The sequence below is a fragment of the Triturus cristatus genome, chromosome 4_1 (genome assembly GCF_964204655.1).
Source record: "Triturus cristatus chromosome 4_1, aTriCri1.1, whole genome shotgun sequence".
Taxonomy (NCBI): Eukaryota; Metazoa; Chordata; class Amphibia; order Caudata; family Salamandridae; genus Triturus; species Triturus cristatus.
The window spans coordinates 360,320,034-360,343,315 of NC_140585.1; the positions used below are offsets into that span (position 1 = coordinate 360,320,034).

At 42.5% G+C, this 23,282-nt stretch overlaps 2 protein-coding genes across 2 annotated transcripts in view; one reads left to right on the forward strand and one right to left on the reverse strand.

Moving 5' to 3' along the window:
- Nucleotides 1-23,282, forward strand: part of RESF1 (retroelement silencing factor 1) — a 322,229-nt gene that overhangs the window by 201,767 nt on the left and 97,180 nt on the right.
- The window catches only part of LOC146854949 (uncharacterized), a 110,407-nt gene that overhangs the window by 81,668 nt on the left and 5,457 nt on the right, over nt 1-23,282 (reverse strand). The window contains exons 2-3 of the mRNA XM_085651060.1: nt 8,603-8,888; nt 7,582-7,734 (exon numbers count right to left, since the gene is read on the reverse strand). Of these exons, the coding sequence (XP_085507186.1) occupies nt 7,582-7,734; nt 8,603-8,888 (439 nt within the window). The remainder of the gene's footprint in view (nt 1-7,581; nt 7,735-8,602; nt 8,889-23,282) is intronic.

The following is a 23,282-nucleotide window of genomic DNA, read 5'->3' on the forward strand; positions in this document are numbered from 1 at the left end:
GTTGTATAGCTTCCTCAACTTCAGATAGGGATATTAATATCCCAGTGGAAGCCCGATACTCAAAGAGATCTTCCTCATATACTGAAGCTCTATAGATCATAGAATAGTTGGCCTCCCATGCCTCACTGGTTATATTACAACCTATCTGGGTAAGTGACTGTCCCACTGATGTCATGTCCTTGACAGCAGCCCAAAAAGTGTTTTTCATTCTTTAGACTAGCGGAATTGGCAAGGGCATCCCATCGTTCGTTTAGTCATTCTTCCTTCCTTTGGGAGATAGGTAGCTTATACTTCTACCGAAGCGATGTAATTAGTAGATGACACCTGTGTTTAGTTGAGACGGCCTTGCATAGCTGTCTGATTGCTGAACACGTACTATTGAACCATCTGGGTCCATGTGGTGCAGTGGTAGTGGGTTTTAATAGCACAGATTTTATTGCCTCAGAGTTTGGTTAATGCACGGATTACCTCGGGATTAGAGTCCTGCGCTGACAGACAGGAATCGATGAGTCTCCGGTTATCTCTTGCTACCGTATGAAGCAAGTCAGCGCTGTTGACCCCTCGCCATACCTATCTTAAATTGTCTGTAGAGGGTACCAGACTCCTGGCGCAATATTCGATTTTATATGTTGGCCTGGGGTACAGTCTCAGTACTATTTTGATCGGGTTGTGATCGCCGTGGACTGTGGGAATGACTTCAGCTTTCAATAAATAGTCTTCCAGGATGGGGGAGATAAAAACATAGTCAATAGTGGTGGCGCTACCACTTCCTCTAAATGTCGGCTCAGGTAAATTATTATTATAATTAATATATTTAATAATTAAATGATAATTAATTATATTATTAATAATAATTAATTCGTATATTATATTCTTATTATGCTATTAGTAATAGCAGCAATATCCATAACATTGCCTAAATCATGACTTTGCAGATGTTCCATTAGTTCCTTGCCCCTATGGCACATTTTCTCTCCTGTGCTGGACCTTCTAACATCAGTATCTTTACTAGGGAGTTTAGCATTGAAATCGCCCCCAGACAGATACCAGCTATTTTATCAAAACCATTGCAATGCTGTAGGGTGGTAACACAATCAAATCGATGAATACAATTTGTGTTGGGTGTGCTGATGAAGTCATTGTTATAAAAATTAAGTAGGTAAATAGATACCCCTTTTATATAATAAAGCTTGAAATGTATCACTTTTTGTATGTAAAACCTTAGCAATACCTCCTGCGGCGATGTTTACGCAAATCGAGAGGCCACCTGACGGTCGACCAAATTTGGGAATTAGGGCAACTATTAAAACATTCTTACCCTTCAATATGTATATCTTTGGTGGCCCAGGTTTCTTGGAACCTGAGGATGTCTTGCTGTCTATCTAAACTGCTAGATGTACTTTTGACTGTAAACCCGCAACATTCCAGCTTAGTATGTTCAGATCTAGATGATCAGAAGCCTTAATTTTGACAGCATGATCATGTATCTCAGTTGTATGTGGGGGGCATATAGATATATTATCAGCGCCATTAGTCTCCGGGAGCGACAGTATTCAGTCCTGAGTGTCCAATTCGAACAATGCTAAGAATCTATTTTGGACAGCCGGAAAAGCAGGCTCATTTGTGTGGTGCCCGAAAGTTGGTTGGTATAAATAACCCAATGGAAATGACCAAATTTGCGTAGGGTTGGTAGTTAAAGTCTCTTGGCTTCTCAGTAATGATCTTACCATAGATGGTCTACGAAAATGGATGACCATACAATCCCCTTCTATGTTCTTTGGTGAATCACCTACCCACACCTCTTTTCGTACCATAATAATCTCATTTGTGTGTGACACATTGAACCTCCTGTGCTTAGATAACCCATCCACACATTTGTTGCACAGTTGGTCCCAAGTTTCCCTCTGTTCCCTCTTAAGAGTTGGTACCCCTGCCAGCACCAAGACATGGGGGCAGGCTGCCGGCGGCAATCCCAGGACATCTGTGTTGGGCCCAAGAAAATTCCTGCTCGGGATATCAGGCATATTACTGCTCAATTTGCCCAGGTTTGGTTGGTCGCCAACCAATCTATTAGTAGGTTCAGACGTGAGAGTCGGGGGCACAGTCCCATCTGCGGTTAATGCACCGTTGTTGAGGGGAATAGGTTTTGGCATTTATATTAACCTTTGGGAGAAGACACTCCCTGAGTTGGATACATGTTTTGCAAGAGGTTCCAACTAAGGGGTCGATGGGCAGGCACGTGACAGTAAGGGATGGATTAGTATTAGATGAAACACTAGGTATGGGAATAATCCCCCATTCCCCAGGAGCAGCAACAGTTTTGGTTGTCTCTCGCCATTGGCTGAATTTGTTCATAAGAGTGTCCAGATGAACAAGACGCTCTCATAGAGATGTGAATTTCATGTCTATCATCTCGCTAATCCGTGAACAAACAGTATTTTTGAGAATGTCCCCAGAATCCCCAGAATATGATGCAGCAGGTGCCACCTCTGTCTGAGTACAACTAGAGCGACTAGACTTCCTGCGTAGTGCTGGTTCTGGCATGCTAACGCTAGATGAGGATTGCATCCAGGTAGGCAAGCAGGTACGGGGGGGGTTGTTTTCTTTTCGTACAAACAGGCTTTCCAATCTTCCTTTTACGTTTTACAGCTAAAACTGCTGCGGTTGTTGGAGTACCCATAGTTGGCTGTGTATCGGGTGTATCGTGCCCCTTTGAACTCCCACTAGAAAGCGACATGTTGGAGCCGGTTCTCTGATGTAGGGGAACTCAAAGTGTGGTTGTAGGTGCAGGGTCAGCTAGAACCCCTCCAAGTATAGGGCCGTTCTGTAAGGCCTCAATTCCCAGGGACAGTCGACGCTCTGTTAACTCTATCTCCCTGGACACAATGCTAACCACCCTTTCAAGCACACTGTCAATGCTAGTAGAAGTGGGACTTGCAGGTGGAATCCCAGAGCGTTTCCCCATCGTGGGTGTTTAGTTTAACAGTTACCAATCCAGATAATGTAGGCGATCACTCACCTCTAGCCTCTTAGCCGACGCTGCTTCAAAGAGGGTGGGCCCAGCCTCTGCCAGTTACTGACCAGGAAGGCCAGCGCGCGTCCCACACTGTGGGAGCCCTGGACGGTTTTTAAAGCGCCTCCGGGCACGGAAATGTCGTAGCGGCACCGGCCGCAGAAGATGGTGGGGGATGCAGTCCTTCTCCTTGCCCCCACAGCACAGCATCAACAAGCGAGCATCCTGCGCTGTGGGAGCCCTGGCTGTTTTTTAAAGCACCTCTGGGCACAGAAATGACATAGCGGCATGTTTTAGTAGGGTAGAGATCAGTTCATATAAAATAGCTTGAGGACATTTGTGTGGTGAATACTACAAAATAGCTCCCCTTGTCCACAAGTAAGAATTTCTTGCTTTAGTTCAAATTAATCTTGTTCCTTATATGGACTATTTAAGATTAAAAGGCTCATCCTAGCAAAGGGGAAGAAGAAATGTTTCAGTTAATTATTATGAGTTATAATTTGGATAAAGAAGGCCTGAAGAACTGAAGCATGGGCCGTTGAAATGAGAAATGAAGAAATAGGGGAATGAAGGGGCGAAACCATTGAAGAAATTGGAGAAGAATTGGGTTGAGGGATAAAGAAAGTATGGAATAAGGGTTACAGAAGATTTGACGAAGGGAGGGATTATAATAAAAGGGGATCGAAATAAGTCATATGGGGATGGCAAATGTAAATGTGAATTAACCTGGTTATGCAGTGAAGAAATGAGAGAAGCCAACAATGTCTCTAATGGCTATGTAACTGATCTTCGTCAAAATAATGCAACCTTAAACACATCATAAATGATGTTTCAGTTCTGCCAAGCCTAGGAGCACTTTAAATGCTGGATACATCCATATTAAATAACCATTGAGGGTAAACACACAGCGGGTCAAGCATAACTACTACTGAAATGAGTGGAGCTTGTCTGTTTTAAACCAAATTACATTACTTCTTAATCCGTAAGCTACTGGACCTGAAGTATTGTGGGATGAGAAGTGAAAGACACTATACAGTAGACGTTTCTTTCCATACGTCCAGATCTGTGTCTAAATCTAAAATGGTCTGATTTTGTCATGTTTGCTTTGTTTACTATTTGGACCATTGATATTGATCCAGCTACTATTTAGGCAGTGTCTCGTCAATTAAACATATAAGCTTCAGTACTCCTCTTTAGGCACAACAGCAATGTGATAGATGAGAATCTATGAAACCTGTTTAGTTTTAGTCCATGGATATTTGTTTTTACTGGGTTCTCACAGCTGTCTGGCAGAAGGAATTCCTATTCAGTTGCCCTAAAACTCTACAAATTGGGAGAAGCACCCTTTCACCACCAAAAGGGACAGGGTCCGAATATAATAAAAACAATTAAAGGTCCCTTTTGTGTCACTCACTCTAACGCGTCATACTTTCAGATGATAGCATAAAACTTATTGGATCTCTATGTATACATTCTCACAATCATTCTTTTATCTAAACACTGAACACAATTATATATAAAGATGTCATATTTATTAAAAATATTCTCTTTAAAAAAAAAAAATCCCCTTGGGTTCTTGTTGTAAAACAAATCGCTGCAGCAATGTATGAAAAACATAACAAACTGCATCTATCAATAATATTAAAAATACACCGCATCAAATAAATAAAAAAAACAATATTATGAGATTCACTAATCCATTATACTTTAGAATCAATAATTCACAAGATATCAATCTATTCTGCTTTAAAAACAGAAAATCACAAAATGTCGACACAGCGTTTCGGTGGATTAGACTCCATACACACCACCTTCTTCAGGACAAGATTTATACAACAGAAGTTTATCTAGAAAATATCAAATATACACCATTACATTCTAATAAGCCTGTTTACATAAACAAGTTGTCTCTTTCGCTATTTAATCACACCCCTTACCTCCAGTCATCCAATCAATTTACACACCAAAGTTTTGAATCATACAGTCCATCCTTCATGCCCCAGCTAATGCTATTTGGACTTATCTCACAGGGAGCATTGACCTGTTACGTCCATTCATTCGTGTACATAATCGGGGCAGTCCCTTTATGTATATCCTGCCTTATAAATGTTTTTACTACTGTTTAGAGGCAATGGCGTAATGTTTTATTATAACTCCTTTTGCCTTCAGCTGGTAAGTTAGATCCACCACCTTCTTTAAATTATATGGGGTGGTCTTGGAAATAATTCTTATCTAAAGAGTATACACCCTTGTGAGAAATCACTATAGAAGTAATGATAGTTGGACCATAACCAATAGTTTACAGTATATAATAGGTCGACTTACATCATCATGGATCTTAATATGTCCAATGATTTAAAGTAAAGTACTTTCTATTATGTCTTTTCCAAAAAGGAGATCATCCAGTGGGTTTTGATGAGGAAATCACTGTGTAAAAATATAAATGTGCTGATTAGCATTTTCATCTATGACACATCTATTGCCAAGGATATATATTGCGTTCCAATGCATTCCTTCCTTGGTATGGCACTGGTGTCTTGTTCAACTCAAAATCTCTGTTATTTAGATTTATTGTACCATGACCGGGCCACTCTCAAGGTTACTTTATACCTCTGACTTTATAGGAACACTTCCTCTGTCTTTCCCCATGTTCTATTGGGGATTTAAAGTGTATTTTGTTACTCTTAGATAGGAGTATAATAATTGGCAATTATAGAAAAGGGCCAAATATCCTCATAACGACAGTCTCATTTATATTGACCGTAGCTGCCATTAAGGGTGAAAATTGCATCACTCTGCCTAGTATCATGGCTGTTAAATTAATCTTTAATGTCAAATGGGCAATGTGTTTGTCTGTTCGGTCTGCCCTGTGTTTATTCACTGTCTACGTCCACCCATCTGTAACCCATATAATTGGGGCGGCGTTTGCTGTTAGATAATGGGCATTGAATTTATATCCTTTCAGTCTGCCCTGTTCATTTATTGTCTACTACCGCCCATTTGCAATACATATAATTGCATTGGCGATTTTGCCCGTGATTGTACCATTACATTTATGCAGTTACCACCAATCCTTATTATAAAGGCTGCCCGTTAATAGACACTAATCACCAACATGGTTATCGTTACAAGAAAAGTGCCTGGTTCTCACCTTTGGTATTTTTCTTAGAAAACTGCCCGTCCGCTTGATCAGGTGTTCTTGTTCGTATTTAATCCAAAGGGCTGAAGCGATTTGTTTTACAACAAGAACCCAAGTCTTTTAAAAAGCAAATATTTATATTACATGTGGCATCTTTACATATAACTGTGTTCAGTGTTTAGATAAAAGAACAATTGTGAGAATGGATACATAGAGATCCAGTAAGTGTTATGCTAACACCTGAAAGTATGAAGAGTTGGAGTGAGTGACACAAAAGGGACCTTTTATTGTTTTCATTCTATTCAGTTGTCAACTCAGATACATCCTTCATTATAACTGGGCTCACCAATTTGTAGGAGGTGAGGGCTGACTTACTTGGCCCAATCATAGGCTTGAAGCAGATTAAACTGGTCAGACAGGATTTGAAGAAAGAGAGGCTAGACTAAGAGATCCTTCCGTTGATACAATTTACTTCCCAGATGGATTGGAAGGGGGGAGGGCTTTGGAAGCCGATGGCAAGATAAAGTGTTTTAGGGATGTGTTGCTGTAGGTACACATGCTGTGCAATGTCCTGCCATCTAGTCTTTGACCCGGATGTTTGCAGGTTGATTTTTCTTTGAAGAAGCCTCTTGATTCACGAGGTACTGGGACTCCTCCTCCTGCTAGTCATGTGGACGGTCATCTACTCCCTTTTTACATTGTTTTATTTCCACTGTCTGATTCAGATGTGTGCTAGCTACTGTTCTCCAGTTTGACACTTCATGGTGCTCTGTTTGGTCTGCACAGGTTCCTTCCCTCCATCTGTATTGTTTCTCAATTGTCTTCCCCATTTCATCTCTGGTCCACGACTCCAGCTTCTACTGGGCAACTTTTGGGTTGACTTCTGCCCTGCGTGGGCCTTTGCCCTCCGGGGCTTCCTCCAGTCTCCCAGCCGCACCCCCCACATGCCTCCAAAGTGATGAAACAGATGCTATTCTACTACGATCCTCGCTGCCATGCAAAATATACTTGGACTGACCTCAATCAGGCTGGGAATTTGTGCCGGTCTCCCAAGCACTACGAGGTTGCCTGGGACACCTGCCATTCCTTCCACTCCAAGAAGACCCTTTGCTACTGTCTGGCCTGATGTCTCGATGTGTAGGAGCGGAGATGACACCCCAGACCTCTTAGGCCTGAGGACAACTAGGGGGTTCCCACCCACAACCATTGGCCTCAGTCGAAGAAGTTTTCTTCCCCCTCCCCCCCGGTGACAACTCTGTCTTTGATCAGGGATCTTCCACCAGCACAGCCAGCCATTTGTAAGGTTCTCTCTCCCCCTCAACACTGCTCACAAGCAAACAGCCCTTTTCCAATGGTCATCCAGCTGCTCTGAAACGCCATGGACGGACTACCGGGCCACCACTGCCTTTGGGCCATGGTTGGCACTGACCATCACCTTTGGATGTAATGCCCAGCTCCAGCTCAGCACTGATGAAACCATCTAGGCCAACAGCTTCAGTGCTGCCTGTACCCACCGGGGAGCTGAATCGACCATCTGAACTATCACTTTTGGCATCGGAGCCTGGAGCAGAAAGTCTTTGCTCTGACCACCAAGACAGAAGGCATCAGATTGAGTACTGTTGAGCTAATCCTCTATAAACTGCAAGAGGAACTCCCAGGAAACCCTTAATACACCCCCACACAGGCCAGATTCTTGCCAGCCCTCCGGAACGTCCTGCTCAGTTGTCCAAACATCAGCTGTCCTTCAAGGAAACCTTAGACTTGCCTCCTCCACCCAAGCAGTGCAAGAAAGTGGACAAGGCTACTGTCACTGTCTTACATCACCTCACTGTGCTCCACAGCACTCACCTTCCCCACCCACTTCTCCAGGCTTCCCCCTCCCCTATACACCTCCAGGGTAACACCACTCAGACATGGGGGTCAGGGAGAGAGGAAACATTTAATACTCCTCAGCAGGGCGATCCCTGAGTCTTCCATGATGCTGACATACTGTGGGACACACTCCCCGACCCGTACCCTGCCTATCCTTCCTCCTCCTGATGACTTCACTTCCTACCATGAACTCATTGGTAGGGCTACCTCCTTTTACCAGGCGGATCTCCACACTGAGTCTTTGGATGAGAACTTCTTTTTTAAGACCCTGTCCTCCACCTAGTACTTCACCATGCTCGGGGGCCTGTTGCGTCACACCCCAACATCTTTCAAGACCTATACACACACCAGGTTCATCATACCTGCAGTAGACTGAAAATATAAAGCTTCCTTGATTGACCTCCCCACTTTAGATTTGTGGCAAACGTCCCATCCGACTCCCTGGTTGTCACTACTGCCCATAAAAGGGCTTTATCACAGGCTACTGGTGATTCCCCTCCTCCAGATAATGAGAGCAAACCAATGGACCCTGTGGATAAGCAAATAGCTGTGCAATTGGCCAACCATTGGCAGAATGCCAATTTTATTGGGTTGCTCTCCAGATATAACTGTGCCCATAGGAATGAGATGGAGGAGCTCCTCCAACATCTCCACAAGGGGTACAGGAGAAGGGGCAATGAGATAGTCTCCGAGGGAAAGCAAATCTCGAACACTACTATCCGCTGCTAGGGGGGTCAACAAAGTGTCCTTCTGCACAGGCATGCCTGGCTCCGTATCTTTGGCTTCAAGCTGGAAGTCCAGCAGAACCTGCTCAGCCTGCCATTTGATGGCAAACATCTGTTCAGGTCGTAGGTTGAACAGATGCTGAGAAAAGTAAGGAAAGATAGGGAGACAGCAAAAGTAATGGGTGTCCTTCAGCCGCCTACTCTTCGTGGTTCCTTTCGCTGCATACCCTAAAATGGAGGCTCTTACCGAGGCCTCCACATCCTACCAGTCGACAGGTGCAGCAGTCCTCTCCCAGAGGCTACTTTAGAGGGTCCTACAGAGGCAACATCACAGAGGAAAAGATAAAGGTGGCTCCCCTAAAGGAGCTACCATCACCACTAAGTCCTGACTTGCCTTTCCTCCCTCCCCTGATCTCACAACACCTGTTGGGGGAACACCTCCAAAGGTTCTGTCCTGCTTGGCGGAACGTTACCCCTGACCAGTGGGTGTTGGATATTATCCAACATGGTTACTGTCTGGAGCTCATTTCCATACCTCTCACCATTCTACCTCACAAACACAAACACTCCCCAGAACAACACAGACTACTCGGGGTCAAAGCCCTCCTTCTCACCCTGCCCCCCATCATCAGCAAGGCACAGGAGTATACTCTTTGTACTTTTTGATTCCAAAAAATGAATGTTTACTCATATGCATTCTGGACCTCAGGCCCCTAAAGAAATACATTCTTTCACAGCACTTCCACATGGTTACTCTTCAGGATGTTATCCTGCTACTGCAACAAGGCGACTTCATGGCTGTTCTCGACCTGAAGTATGCTTCTTCTCACATACCAATCCACCCAGCACAATACCGGTATCTCAGGTTTGCAGTCAGTGGACAGCATTACCAGTTTAAGGTGCTTGCCTTTGGGGTCATCACTGCACCCAAGGTGTGCACCAAGTGCTTTGTGGTGGTGGCCACTCATCTGCAGGGCATTCATGTCTTACCCTATCTTAATGACTGGCTCAAGAGCGCCACCCGTCAGAACTGCCGTGAATACAACATCACAATAAACCTCCTTCACAAGCTAGGGTTTACCATCAATGCTACAAAATCCCACCTCCAACCTTTCCAGATGGATCAATCGGGGATTTGTAAAGCGCGGCACATCACTCATGAGGGTCTTAAGGCATTGGAGTTGCTAGCTGCTTCGAGGTGATCTGTTGATTCGAACAGCCATGTCTTGAATTATTTCCTGAATTGCTGGAGCGATTAGGTGGTGCTGAGGAGCAGGGGAAGGTCGTTCCAGGTCTTGGTCGCCAGAAGTGAGAAGGAGCGTCCTACACTGTTTGTTTAGTGGATCCGGGGGGTGGGTGGGAGGAAGAGGGAGGCGGGTGGTCTGTGTCTGGTCAGTTATTGGAAAGTCCTGCGTTTGTTGATGTATGCTGGTCCTTTATTGATGTATGCTGGTCCTTCATTGTGCAGGGTTTTGTATGCGTGAGTTGGCATTTTGAACTGGCATCTCTTCTGGATCGGGAGACAAGACAGTGTAGCTTCCAGAGGATGAGTGTGGTGTGCAATCTGAGGAGGTTGCGGATACAGCCCCACCTGGCGGCAATCCTCAACTTAGAAGTGTGCATGTCCTACCCAAATGCTGCCAGGATGCAGTCATTCCAGGCACTAATCTCTCATTTTCAACAAGACCACCTAGTCGCAGTAATAACAGTCATGCACTTCCTTGGCATAATGGCCTCCTGTATTGCGATAGTGCACCATGCCAGGTTACACATGCGTCCATTGCAGGAGTGCTTAATGCACCAGTGGTCTCAAGCGGACCGTCATTGGGATGATCTAGTGCTGATTGGCTGCCTTACTTGTCACACTCTGCAGTGATGGAACACCTACAACCTATTTCCTGGGTGGCCTTTCCTTGACCCAATTCCCCAGAGGACCATTACAACGGACTCCCACCCTTACGGGATGAGGTGCACATTTGCAGGACTTCATTGCCCAAGGCTAGTGGGAACCCATTCACCAGTGTCTCCATATCAACTACCTGGAACTGCTAGCTGTTGATCATGCATTGAAGGCTTTCCTTCCTGACTTGACTTGCAAGATAGTCCTCAACAAGGACAACTTTGCAGCCATGTATTATCTTCAAAAGCAAGGTGGCACCTGATCTCCCCAGCTTTCTCATCTAGCCTAGAGCCTTTGGCGGTAGGCTCTTCGCCACAAAATATGCCTGCTAGCGGAGTAACTTCTGGGAATTTGCCGACGTCCTCAGCAGGATGTGGAAACAAGTCCACAAGTAGGAACTTTACCCTCAAATTCTCTTCCAGTACTTCCGCTGTTGGAGATTCCCAGAGCTATACCTTTTTGCCACAGCAGAAAACCCCAAATGCCCAAGCTTCTCCTCCAGAATCTCACACCCACAGTCCAGGGGCAATGCACAATGGATGAGTTGGTCAGGGATATTTGCTTACGCTTTACCTCCTCTTCCCCAACTTCCATGTGGTTTGGAGGGTTCGGCAGATGTCTCTCACCCTCATCCTGGTGCCTCCTACCTGGGCCCACAAACACTGGTTCACCACTCTGTTTGAACTCTCCGTGGTTCCACGCAAGAGGCTCCCCAGCAAGCCGGACCTACTTACACAGAACCATGGAGAAGTTAGGCACCCAGACCCCTAGTCTCTCTATCTTGCAATTTGACTCCTGAAGTCCTAGAATTCATGAGCATTCTTAAAGTGTGCATGACTACTACCCATACCTGTTATACTGGCAATTGGAAGAGGTTTGTGTACTACTGTCACCTCAATTACATTGACCTATTATCAACCAAAGTGCAGAATATTGTCTGCTACCTACTTTGCGTGCAGACTTGTAGGTTCACTTTCACTGCCATACAGCTACCCCTAGCTTCTGTAGCTTCCCATCTTCAGAACCAACAGCATATCTCTGTCTTCAGATTTCCAGTCATTCAAGCTTTCCTGGAGTGCCTCAAGAAAGTAGTTCCTCCTTGGGTCCCACCAGACCTCATTTGGAACCTCCACGTTGTCTAGGACTCGTGGGCTCTTTGTTCAAACCCCTCCACTCTTGCTCCCTCCAGTTTTCTTTTCTTGGAAGGTGGCTTGTCTGGTTGACTCAACTTTTGCTAACTTTGGAAGTACCTTTCTTCCAGATATCCAGGGATACAGCTGCCCTCCATACAAACCCCACATTCCTGCCTAAGGTGGTCTCACAGTTCCACCTTAATCAATCCATTGAGCTCCCTGTGTTTTCCCACAACCTGCCTCGATTGAAGAAACACGCTCTCCATTCTTTTGATGTTAAGTGAGCCCTTGTGTACTACATTGACAATTCTAAACTGTTTAAGTCACAACAGCTTTGATGCTTTCTCCAAACCCCACAATTGAAGGGCACTATCAAAATTCGGCATTTCAAGATGGATCATAAAGTGCATCCAGACGTGTTACACTAAAGCTAAGAGGAACTTGCCTATTCCTCCTGGAGCCCAATCCACTCATAAAAAAGGAGCCTCTATGGCCCTCCTAGGGAGCATTCCAATAGCTGACATCTGTAAAGCAGCTACATGGTCCACACTACATACTTTTACAAAACCTTACTTTGTGGATTTGCTAGCCCGCCAACAAGCCAGTTTTGGCTAGATTTTAGTCCACACACTTTTTCAATCTACTGCAACCCAAAGGCTAGCCACTGCTTCTAGGAGGACTGCTTTACAGTCTATGCACAGCATTTGTATCTACATCCACACATGCCACAAAGAGAAAATGTTACGCAGAAGGCAGCTGTTCTTGTCATGTAGTGCTGTAGATTCAGACTAGCAAACTCAACAACTTGATGGACGGAGTGCTGAAACTTTTCAACCACTCGCCCCAGTCACAGATCTGGGTTTAATCCATCGTTTTGTTACTCCCTATGCTACCCCATTTTCTACCCAGCCATATGCAAATCAGTGTTGACCTGTTCCTCATGGGAACAGTCCAGCCCGAACTGCCAGGTCAGTTTCTCCCTGAGCCCGAAACAAGCATCCTGGGACTGGTTTTGGGGTATTATCCCCTTATCAGACAGGGTAGCTTGGATCCAGTGGCCCAGTGAGCAAGGGACCCATGTCTGGGCATACCCTTGGCCCTAGATTCACACTATGCAACGCTTCCCTTCACATTGCATCTTCACCCACTGTGTGGGGTAAACATTCTAACAGTCGAGTCGATAGCCATGTGCATTACTAGCAAGAGGAGGAGTCACAGTATCTTGTGACTCAAAAGACTTCTTCAAAGAAAAACAACTTATTCACCTCAGGGACCAACACTAGGTGGCAGGAATATGCACAGCACGTGAATATACAGCACTACACGACGTGAACAGATGCTTGCTGGATAAGTAACATTTTCCTTTCTCTAACTGATTCTAAAATATGTACACGACTGGGAGAGATAGGACAGAAACAACTGAATTGAGAAATCCTGAAGTTCAAAATAAACAAGCACTTTATATTGTCTCCTAGTTATTATTCATAAAAGCAGTGATAACCAAAAAGATTTTTTGTGGAAATCATTATTGACTAACAATGCAATAGCAATGCCACATTTATATTTTTACTTTACCTCTGTATAAAAATGTATTTTTTACTGTGTTACTATCCAGCAAGTGAATGCACTTCCAAGTATACTGTTCAGCATTTAGTAGTAGTATGAAGGGACGATTCAACATTTCTTTCAGTCTGTGGTTTGCTTATTTCACTTGGCGTTCAGGCCTGTTAGCAGCATATAGAATGTTAATCTTGTACCAGGATACTGTTTCAAATGCCCCCAAGGTGTGCAATATGATAATGTGCTGCTTTTTTTAAAATTGGAAAGTATAAAAAAACAAATTGCACGATTAAATGCCCAAGAAAATGCCATTCTGGCTATGCTGTACCGTGAATTCTAATGTTTTTATTATTTTTAATAACTAGACTGTATTAATTGAATTTTAAGGCTGAGGGCTTCAGACAGTTAAACAGACCAACCCATGTTGCCATTAAACCATGTGGGCATTTCTGGACTTTGTTATCAACTGCATTCTCTTGTTACAATTAAAACAATTTGAAAAACGACATTTTACAAAAAGTGCCTGAATTTATTACAGGGACGTATATTTTTTTTTCTGACAGAGCAAAATACTCAACCATATAATGAGCAGGGCTAGGAATTCCATGTCAGGGGGACCCTTTTTTTTTTTTTTAGGATTTCCAGTTTTGAGTGAAAGCTGATCGTAACTGATAAAACACACTAAAGAGATTATTTGTTTTACAGTAGAAACCGGAAAATACTGTATTTTGCTGCCTGTATAAGTGGTTGGCACCCTTTTTTGTCAAACAGTATAAATGCAGCCCCTATCTATAAGGGAACTTCTTTGATGGATGCTCCCACTATGACCCACTTCGGCCAGCTAAACCATTTAATATGCCATTGTGGATATTTGTATGGTCCTTTGACTTCGAAGACCTACTTCCACTCCTGTTTTGGGAACATGGCTTACATCATATGGCTTCATCTCACTGTTCACTACATGTTGCTATGTAGCGGGCAGCAGGTTTGCAGCTGAATTTTCAGAAGTTTCTTAGTCCAGAGCAAAGAGGACCTCTAGGATTTCACCCTCCTGCATGAAGAGCAAGACCTCGTTTTGCTTTCTATAAGCTTAGGTAAGAGGATTGTTGCAACAAAAATAGCTGTACACATAGATGAATCGTGAATCAATGCCCTCCTATATAAAACTACACTGGGCAATCCCGTTCTTAGGTTTTCATTGTGATAGTCTAAAATGCATGCCTTAGGAGCCAAATCATGAGCATGCTCAAGGTCGAAACATCGTTTTTTGTGAATTTACAATCCATTTAGTACATACTGTAACTTAGAAAATGTGAGTGTATGAGCTATAACTGCATTTATTAGTCCTAGTATGTGCTGCAGATGGTGAAGGTACAGCAAAAACTGTTTCATGGACCTGTTCTGAGCCTGCACACTGATGTACATACAGTCCCTTGATCACCAAGTTCAACTTTCATTCCTACTGCTTCCATGTCTAGAAAAAACTTGGAACTTTAGGTGCCACAATAAAGCATGACACTTGGCAATATCAACTGTGCAAAATACTTTAATCGCTCTTAATGGAAACCTTGCCTTGAGCAGAAATGCCTAACAAGATTACATCCCCCATACTGCTGATAAAATGAAAAGGTTTACCATCAATACTTAGTGTTCCTCGGGGGGCGTGGCTTGCGCGCCACTGCGAGATGGCGGCTTGTGCTTGAGCTCTGCGCTAGAGGAGGAGCTGACGGAGGTTTCGTGATCGCCTCAGATTGACCCGGTCCTTTCGGAAGTTGGCCGCATGGATATGAAGCTGTCAGGAATGTCATGAGGGTGGTTTTTTGAGCTTTGAGACTGCCGGTGACTACTTTGTGAACGTTTTTAGGCGGCGCTTGGTGATTTCGCGAGCGGCCGCCATTTTGTTTATTTTTTTCCTCTCAAGAAACGGAGCTGCTCTTTCTCCTCAGCATGACGCCGACATGGCTATGGACTCGTCAGGAATAAGGATGGACAAGAGCTGGTGACGTTGCTCAGATTTCCTACATTTATATTGTTTTCTTTTTCTTGTCTCCTCCTGCTGCTTTTGCTGCATAATAATGACCATGCTGTTTGGTTTCCTGCTGCCATACTTCTAGTCAGAGCACTGCCTTTGCCCTCTTGTGAGTTTTTTTTTTTTGATTGAGGCTTTCCTACTTAATGATTGCTTTTTGTTGTTGGAAGGTGCCTTTTTGATTCTACAGGACATGATATTTTTGTGAGGTGGATCCCTTCCCGGTCCTTGGTGGCCGCCAATATTATTGTCCTCTTAATGAGAGCGCGCTTTCCACTTTTGCTCGTTTCCTTTGGACATATTGGGCCTACCTGATACATCTACCACTCTCCTTTCTTATATTGTCTGGAGGGGTGTTTTCTCTTTCGTTGTTGTTGAGGTGGTGTGCTCTATGGCCGCGAATATGGGTCCGTCACCAAATGCTAAAGACGCAAAAGACTCTAAAGCGTCGCTTAAGAGATCCAAACAGGTATCCCCTATACCTGAATCTGCGCAAAAGGACCCTAGTGTCACTCGAGTCTATTCTGACACGCCTTAATGAGGTTTATGAAATTGCGCAATCTACCAAGACTAATACAGATTTACTGCAAGTGGAGATGTTAGCCATCAGGAATGATTTCAAGGCCCTTTCTCTTCGTGTCTCGGACACAGAAACGCGTATTAGTGGCGCAGAGGATTCCATGCAAAGGCAGTCTCGATCTCTCTCACAGTTAGAGCGCTCAATGGCAGCATTGCGGAAAGACCTTACTGAGCATGAAGATCGTAACTGCAGGTCTAATCTGCGCATTTTTGGTCTTCCGGAGGATGTTGAGAAAAATGCGTCTTCTATGATTGATTTCCTCTATCAATGGATTCCTTCCACACTGCAAATTTCATTCCAAAGAGACTTTGAGTTGGAACGGGCACATCGGGTTCCCTCATTTCGCTCTAAATCAGCCACGCAACCGAGAGCGATAATTTTTAAACCACTGCGCCATCAACATACGGAGCAAATTCTGGCTCACATGCGGAAGGTTCGTGTTATCTCCTGGAATGGCCATCGCATTTCAATTTCTCAAGACTTTGCCAGGGACACGGTCATTAGGAGAAAGGGCTTTCTTAACCTTCGGAAGCGTTTAGCTGACATGAATATTCCCTTCTCTTTTGCCGGCCCTTCAAAATTCCGCATTACTTTTAAAGGTCGCTCCAGAATCTTCGATGAACCTGCTGATTTGGCCTCATTTCTGGATAATCTGTTGGAGTCACACATGGAACTCCAAATGGAGGCCTCGCCTATTCCTGGCTCCTCTGGCACCTGATATGATTATGTTTACTGCAATCTTTTTGTCTTTGTCAGGTCTATTAGGTTCTCTCTTTCTTAGATCTGCGTGGTGGTCTTAATGTCCAATGTTCTGGACGTGCTGTTGTCGTCTTATGGTCTTCCCTTCCCATCGTTATAGTGTAGTGGTCCTTTATTGTCGTCAGTCCCACTGTACGATTCGTTCAGTATTTCGTGGTATTGTCTCTTGATGGTTTTTATTTCACTTATGTACACTCGTCGTTTGTTTTACTCTTGTTCTCCCTAAGTTGTCCGTATATTTTGGTCCGGGTTTGTTTCTTCGCCAGTCTAGGGCTTCTTAATTGTCTTCAATCTTGCGTGTGTGTTTTGGTTTCTCTCTTTTTTCGTTTGTTGGTATTTTTTGTCTGGTCATTGTCTTCGATGGTCTCGTATTTCTGGAGTATGCTATTGTTTATTAGTGTTTTGGTGTATTGTTTGGTTATGTATTAATTCATGGTATGCTTTTTAGATAATTATTAATTGCTGTTATTAAGGACAATTTCTCTTTCTGCATTGTTAATGCTTATATTGTTTTTACTATTATAACATGGATTGTTTTGTTTAAGTATTATTATTACTTGTCTTCTTCGACTAGATCGGTTTTCTATCGTTGCATTCTGTTTGGTGGGATGTTGCTTCCTTACTTTCATGCTCATATATTTACGATACACTCGCCTTTTTTAGTTACATTCAATATAACGGACTCTATGTTGCTGTGATTAGATATTTATAATGCTTATTTATAAAGTTTACATATCTATTTATACTTTCATTTCTCCTATCTGTCTGTACTAGGGCTTCTTTGGCTGCTATATTTATCTTCTCTACATTCTGTTCTCTATTATGTTTCACTTTTCTCTTTTTTCTTCATTTTTATTCATGAATGTACCTTATAGTATTTTTCAGATTGGGTTTCTTTCTTTTTCTTTTCTTCTGTATTTGATTCATGGTATACTCTTTAGATAATTATTAATGTTGAGGTTTGGGATAAGTTTTTTTTTTTCTGTATAGTTAATAGCTATGTATTTCCTCCCATTATAACAGTGTTTGCTTTGCTTAACTATTGTTATTAATTGTCTTCTTCGACTAGTTCGGATTTCTATCGTTGCATTGTGTCTGTTGGGCTGATGCTTCTTTATTTTCATGCTCATATATTTATGATATGCTCGCCTCTTGTAGTTACATTAAGTGCAACGGATTTTATGTATCTGTGATCAGTTATTCATAAGCTTATTTATACAGTTTACATATTTCTATATAATTTCATTTCTCCTACCTGTCTGCAATAGGGCTTCTTTGACTGCTATTTTTCTCTTTACTACATTCCGTCTTTTACTATATTTCACTTTTCTCTTTCTCTTCATTTTCTTCTTCGTACGTTTACATATATTATTCTCTGTAAGTTGTTTTTCTCTCTAGTTATTTTCTTTTGCTCCTGGCAGTGCCTACTTTGGCTTGGCTATACCTATAGTATCGTTAATTTTTGACTCCTTTTTTCATTAGCGCGTATTTAATTGAATTCTTTAGATTACTGTTTTTTAATTCCTGTTCATATCCTTTAGGTGGTTCTTCTTTTTAACTACACATATCCCGCTTTATATTGGTCTGGGGCTATATGTATACTGATGTGTTCTTCTCCTCCTGTTGGGTTCCTTGCTCTTTTCCCATGTTCCCCCTGGTATGAACTTGGTCTTATTCAGACCTTCCTTTTTGGCTCTTATCTCTCTTTCTCTGGCTATTCTCTTGCTTTCTTTTTTCTCCTATCTCTCCTTTTCTTTTCGGATTTCCTCCTTGGATTCTCCTTGTTTTGTATTGATGTCTGGTGGTAGGTCTTTTTGGAAGTGGTACTTCATATATCATTTATGCAATATCATTTTTTCCTGTTGTTAGTTCTATGCCTGGTTTGAATATACTCTCCCTTAATGTTAAAGGACTAAATCACCCAGTTAAGAGGTCAAAGATTTTAGACTACTGCAAATCTCTTTCCTCAGATTTGGTCCTTTTTCAAGAGACAAAGGTTTCTGTTAAGGAGGCGTCATTCCTGAAGAAAGATTGGGTTTCTGATGTTGCGTGTTCAGATGCTTGTGGTAAACGTAATGGGGTGATTACTTTAGTTTCTAAACACTCTGGATTATCTATCGTTTCCTCTGAGCAGGATACAGAGGGACGTTGGTTACTATCTAAGATATCCGATGGTAATGCTGTTCTCTTTGTCATGAATATTTATGCCCCTAACAAGGATGATCCGTCTTTTTGGAAAGCAATCACCAAAAACCTAAATGACACTCCTCATTCTGGCAATCTTATTGTAGGGGGGGACTTTAACTTACCAATGGACCCTATTTTGGATAGGAATTCTGCCTTTACTTTTCGTCCCCCTCAGGCACATAAACACATGATTAATATGTGTTCTCTGACCCAGCTCCAAGACGTGTGGCGTCTTCATAATCCCACTGGTAGCGACTTTTCCTTTTTTTCTTCCCCTCATTCGTCTTTTTCACGTATTGATTATCTCTTGGTTCACTCCTCTCTTGTTCAATCTTCCTCTTCTCCGCTTATCCATCCTATCTTAGTTTCAGACCATGCCGCGGTGACGTTCACGCTTTTGTCTTTTGCCCCTAGAACGCAGTCTCGTTCGTGGAGACTAAATACAGAAATTTTACATGATGATTCCCTGATTCTGGAGTTTTCCAATGATATTGAGACGTTTTTCCTTGAGAATGTTGGATCGGTTAGCTCCCCTGTGGTTCTTTGGGATTCTTTTAAATGTACTTTCCGTGGTCAGGTTATTCAATGTATGTCAAGGAGGAATGCTGCCATTAAAAAGGAACTCACGGATTTAGCTGATGAGATTAAACGTCAGGAATCTCTTTTTCGCAATTCCAAGGATAAGTCATGTTTACAATCTATTAAAAATCTAAAATACACGTACAATACCATTGTTACTAAGAGAGCTCATATTGGCCTCCAGGCTCAAAAATCGAAGAGGTTGTTGTTAAAAAATTGTGCGGGTAAGATTCTTGCAGCTACATTAAAGTTCCAGGAATCCTCTTATAAATCTTCCCAAATATCTTCTATTACTGACCATCTGGGTACGAGAATTTCAGACTGAAGAAATTCTTGAGGTCTTTCGCGATTTCTATAATAATTTATATACCCCCTCTACTCAGGCTTCTTTTGAACAGTGTCAGGAATTCTTGAAGACGGTTCCTTTGAAAGTTGTATCGGAGGAAGATAATAATTCTTTGAATTGCCTGATTACCTCTGATGAGATCATTTCCGCGATTAAAGCTACTCGTTCCGGGAAGGCTCCGGGTCCTGATGGGTATCCTATTTTGTTTTATAAGACCTTTCTCTCCGTGCTCGTTCCGAAACTTCAATTGGTCTTTGATGCTTTTATTAAGGATGGCTCTGTGTCTGGTTCGGCTGCTGATGCTACTATTGTAGTAATCCCCAAAGAGGGGAAAGATCATTCAGATCCCAAATATTTTCGCCCTATTTCCCTTCTTAACATGGAAGCTAAGATTTTTGCTAAAATTTTAGCTAAACGTTTAGAATCCTTTATTCCTCACTTGGTTCATCCTTCCCAAACAGGTTTTGTGAAGGGTCGTCTTGCCCGTGATAATATTCGTACTTTCTGTCACATTCTCGGTGCTGCCAAGCGATCCAATCTTCCGGCGGCGGCCTTGGCCCTTGATGCTGAAAAGGCCTTTGATAAGGTTTCTTGGCCTTTTCTACGTGCAGTTTTATGTGCCCATAACTTGGGTGATTCCTTTATCCGTATGGTTATGTCTTTGTATTCCCGTCCTCGAGCTAATATCCGAGTGAATGGAGCCACGTCGTCCTTCTTTAATCTCTGCCAAGGTACTAGACAAGGTTGCCCTTTGTCCCCTCTTTTATTTTTACTGTCCATTGACCCTCTTCTTAGAATGATTGATGTACATCCAGATATCAGGGGTTTTTCTTTTGGATCTCATCAGCTTAAAACAGCCGCTTATGCTGATGACGTTCTCATTTTTTCAGAGGATATCGCACGCGCTATTCCTGCTATTTCTGATACAATTTCTCTGTTCTCAGAGGTTTCAGGTTATACCCTGAACAAAGATAAAACGGAGATGTTTCCCTTAAATGCTTATTGTTTCTCCTCGCATATGGGTTCGGCGGGTTTTAAGTGGCAATCTAAGCATTTAAAATACTTGGGTATTTATTTTTGTTCCACTCTTTATGCTACGGTTGCCTATAATGAATCTCAAACTATTCTTAAGGTGCGACATCTTCTGGAAAATTGGTCTCCGAAACATATTTCTTGGTGGGGCCGTCTCCAAACTCTTAATGATAACACCTATTGTTAATTTTGTTTCCTCTATGCTACCAGTCCAGCTCTCGGCTACCTTCTTTCATGAACTTGATTTAATTACTTCTAAATTCTTATGGAATGACAAAAGGGCTAGAATTGCTTATAAATTTCTGAGGAAACCCTATGATATGGGAGGGTGTAATTTTCCGGATTGGGGGAAATACCAGTCTGCGTTTTTGGCCTCGCAGGGGGCGCTCTGGTTTTCCTCTCCATCTATTCATGTTCCAGCTTGGTTACTTATAGAACAGGAACTGGCTTCTCCTCTTCCGACTGCCTCTTTTTTAACTACAAATACCCTCTCCATTCCATTCTCTAGATCTATTATTCTAGACACTATTGCTGCGGTTCGCAAGGTTGATAAGAGAATGGCAGTTCCGATACATAAAACTAGATGGTCGTCTATTTGGAGGAATTCCAAAATTAAACTTATTATTGATCCAGAATTGATGTCATATTGGTCGGGGAAAGGCATCTCACTTGTTAAGCATTTATATGACTCCAATAATGACCCTCTCCCTTTCTCTACCCTGGCTCAAAATTTTTCCTTATCTAATCTAGATTTTTATACTTTTCTTAAGATAAAGGTGGCGCTTGCTAAAGTAAAACTTCATCCTTCTTCCCCTGCGATTACGCTTTTTCAATTATGGTTTAAGTCTGGTCATGTGGCATCTAGGATTTATAAATTTTTGTCGTCTTCGACAATTCCTTCTCAAACTTCCACACAGCAAAAATGGCTCCATCATTTCGAGCATGGTGTTACCGCTCATATTTCTTCAGACACTTGGCGGGACATTGGTAGGCTCTCTCTTCGCAATAAAATTGCCCCCTCTTTAATGCAGTCTAAGTTTTTCTCTATTAATCTTCTACACTGGACGGCCACCCGTTTATATTCATTACATCTTAAGGAAGATAATTTATGTTGGAGTTGCGGTCTCGCACCTGGCGATTTCCAACATATGTTCTTCGAATGTTCTCTTCTCCAACCCTTTTGGGGTTTGATTCATAAACACCTTATGATTATCTTTAATATTAAGTTTCAACTTTCATTTCCATTAATCCTCTTAGGCCCGTTGGCGGCCTCTGTTCCATTGCCCTTAGACTCCATGGAGTTACAACTGTTGGATCTTTTACTAACCATTGCAGTCAAAGTAATTCTCATGGAGTGGAAATCTTTTTCTTCTGTCTCTTATCATACTTGGTGGGCATGGGTTTCTTTTCTTCGTAGTGCTCATACTTCAGTTGATCATGCCCGTCTTTCTCCGTCTATATCTTCCGGTGTGTGGTTGGCGCTAGATACTTACATGCAATTGGCTTCTGAGGGGCTGGTGGATCAATTTCCTTTTGATTTGTCTAGTTGATGTTGTCTTGAATGTTTGGTGATTCCGTTGGAAATCCTTCTCTTTTCTTGCTCTTTTTCTTGTCTTTCCTCTTTTCTTTCCTGTCCTTTTCTTTTTTCTATCTTTCTTTCTCTCCTTTCTTTTCTCTCATCCCCAATTTAATAACTGATGATGATACTTTTGATAATTACTTCTCCCGGCTCTTCATTGCTTCTTCCTTAATTCACTTATGTTTCTGAGAATTTCAGAAGAATGAATTTTAAGATGTTGTTTTTATTGGATATTATCCTTCTACCTTACTGTGTTTTCTTCTGTTATCAATTGTATCATTCTTGTTTATATATTATGGTTGTATCCACTCTTTTAAAAATAATAAATTCTTTTGAAATCGAATACTTAGTGTTCCTCGAATCAACCCCAAAACATAGACCTGGCCAATCAATGTTAAATAAACTTAATTCCTGTTACCTGCACGTTTAAATTACCTAAGGCATCCTGCAGGCGTTGAAGCTTCTTTGCTACCTGCTTCATGCAGCAGCACAATTTGCTATTAATAAAAGCCTTGTTATAACAGTATGCATATGTACACCCTAAGTGGGACAGTAATGCCCAGAGAAGGGCCCCGTGCACCTGCACCACTGGAACCAAGCTAGACCCAACTGATAAGCCCTAAGAAGGGGATGACCTGACCTGGCAGTTTGGGCTTGGCTGTTCCCATTGGAGCAGGGTCAAGAGCCATTTGCATATGGCAGGGTCCAAACTGAGGTGGCATGATGTGTAAAATAATGATGGCCTGGAATGCAGCCTGAGCAGTTACAGTGGCTGAGATCAAGTAAAGCATTCCATCTATCACTTTTTTTATACTCCTGTATAATACTTTTGTGGGAAGCATCTCCCAT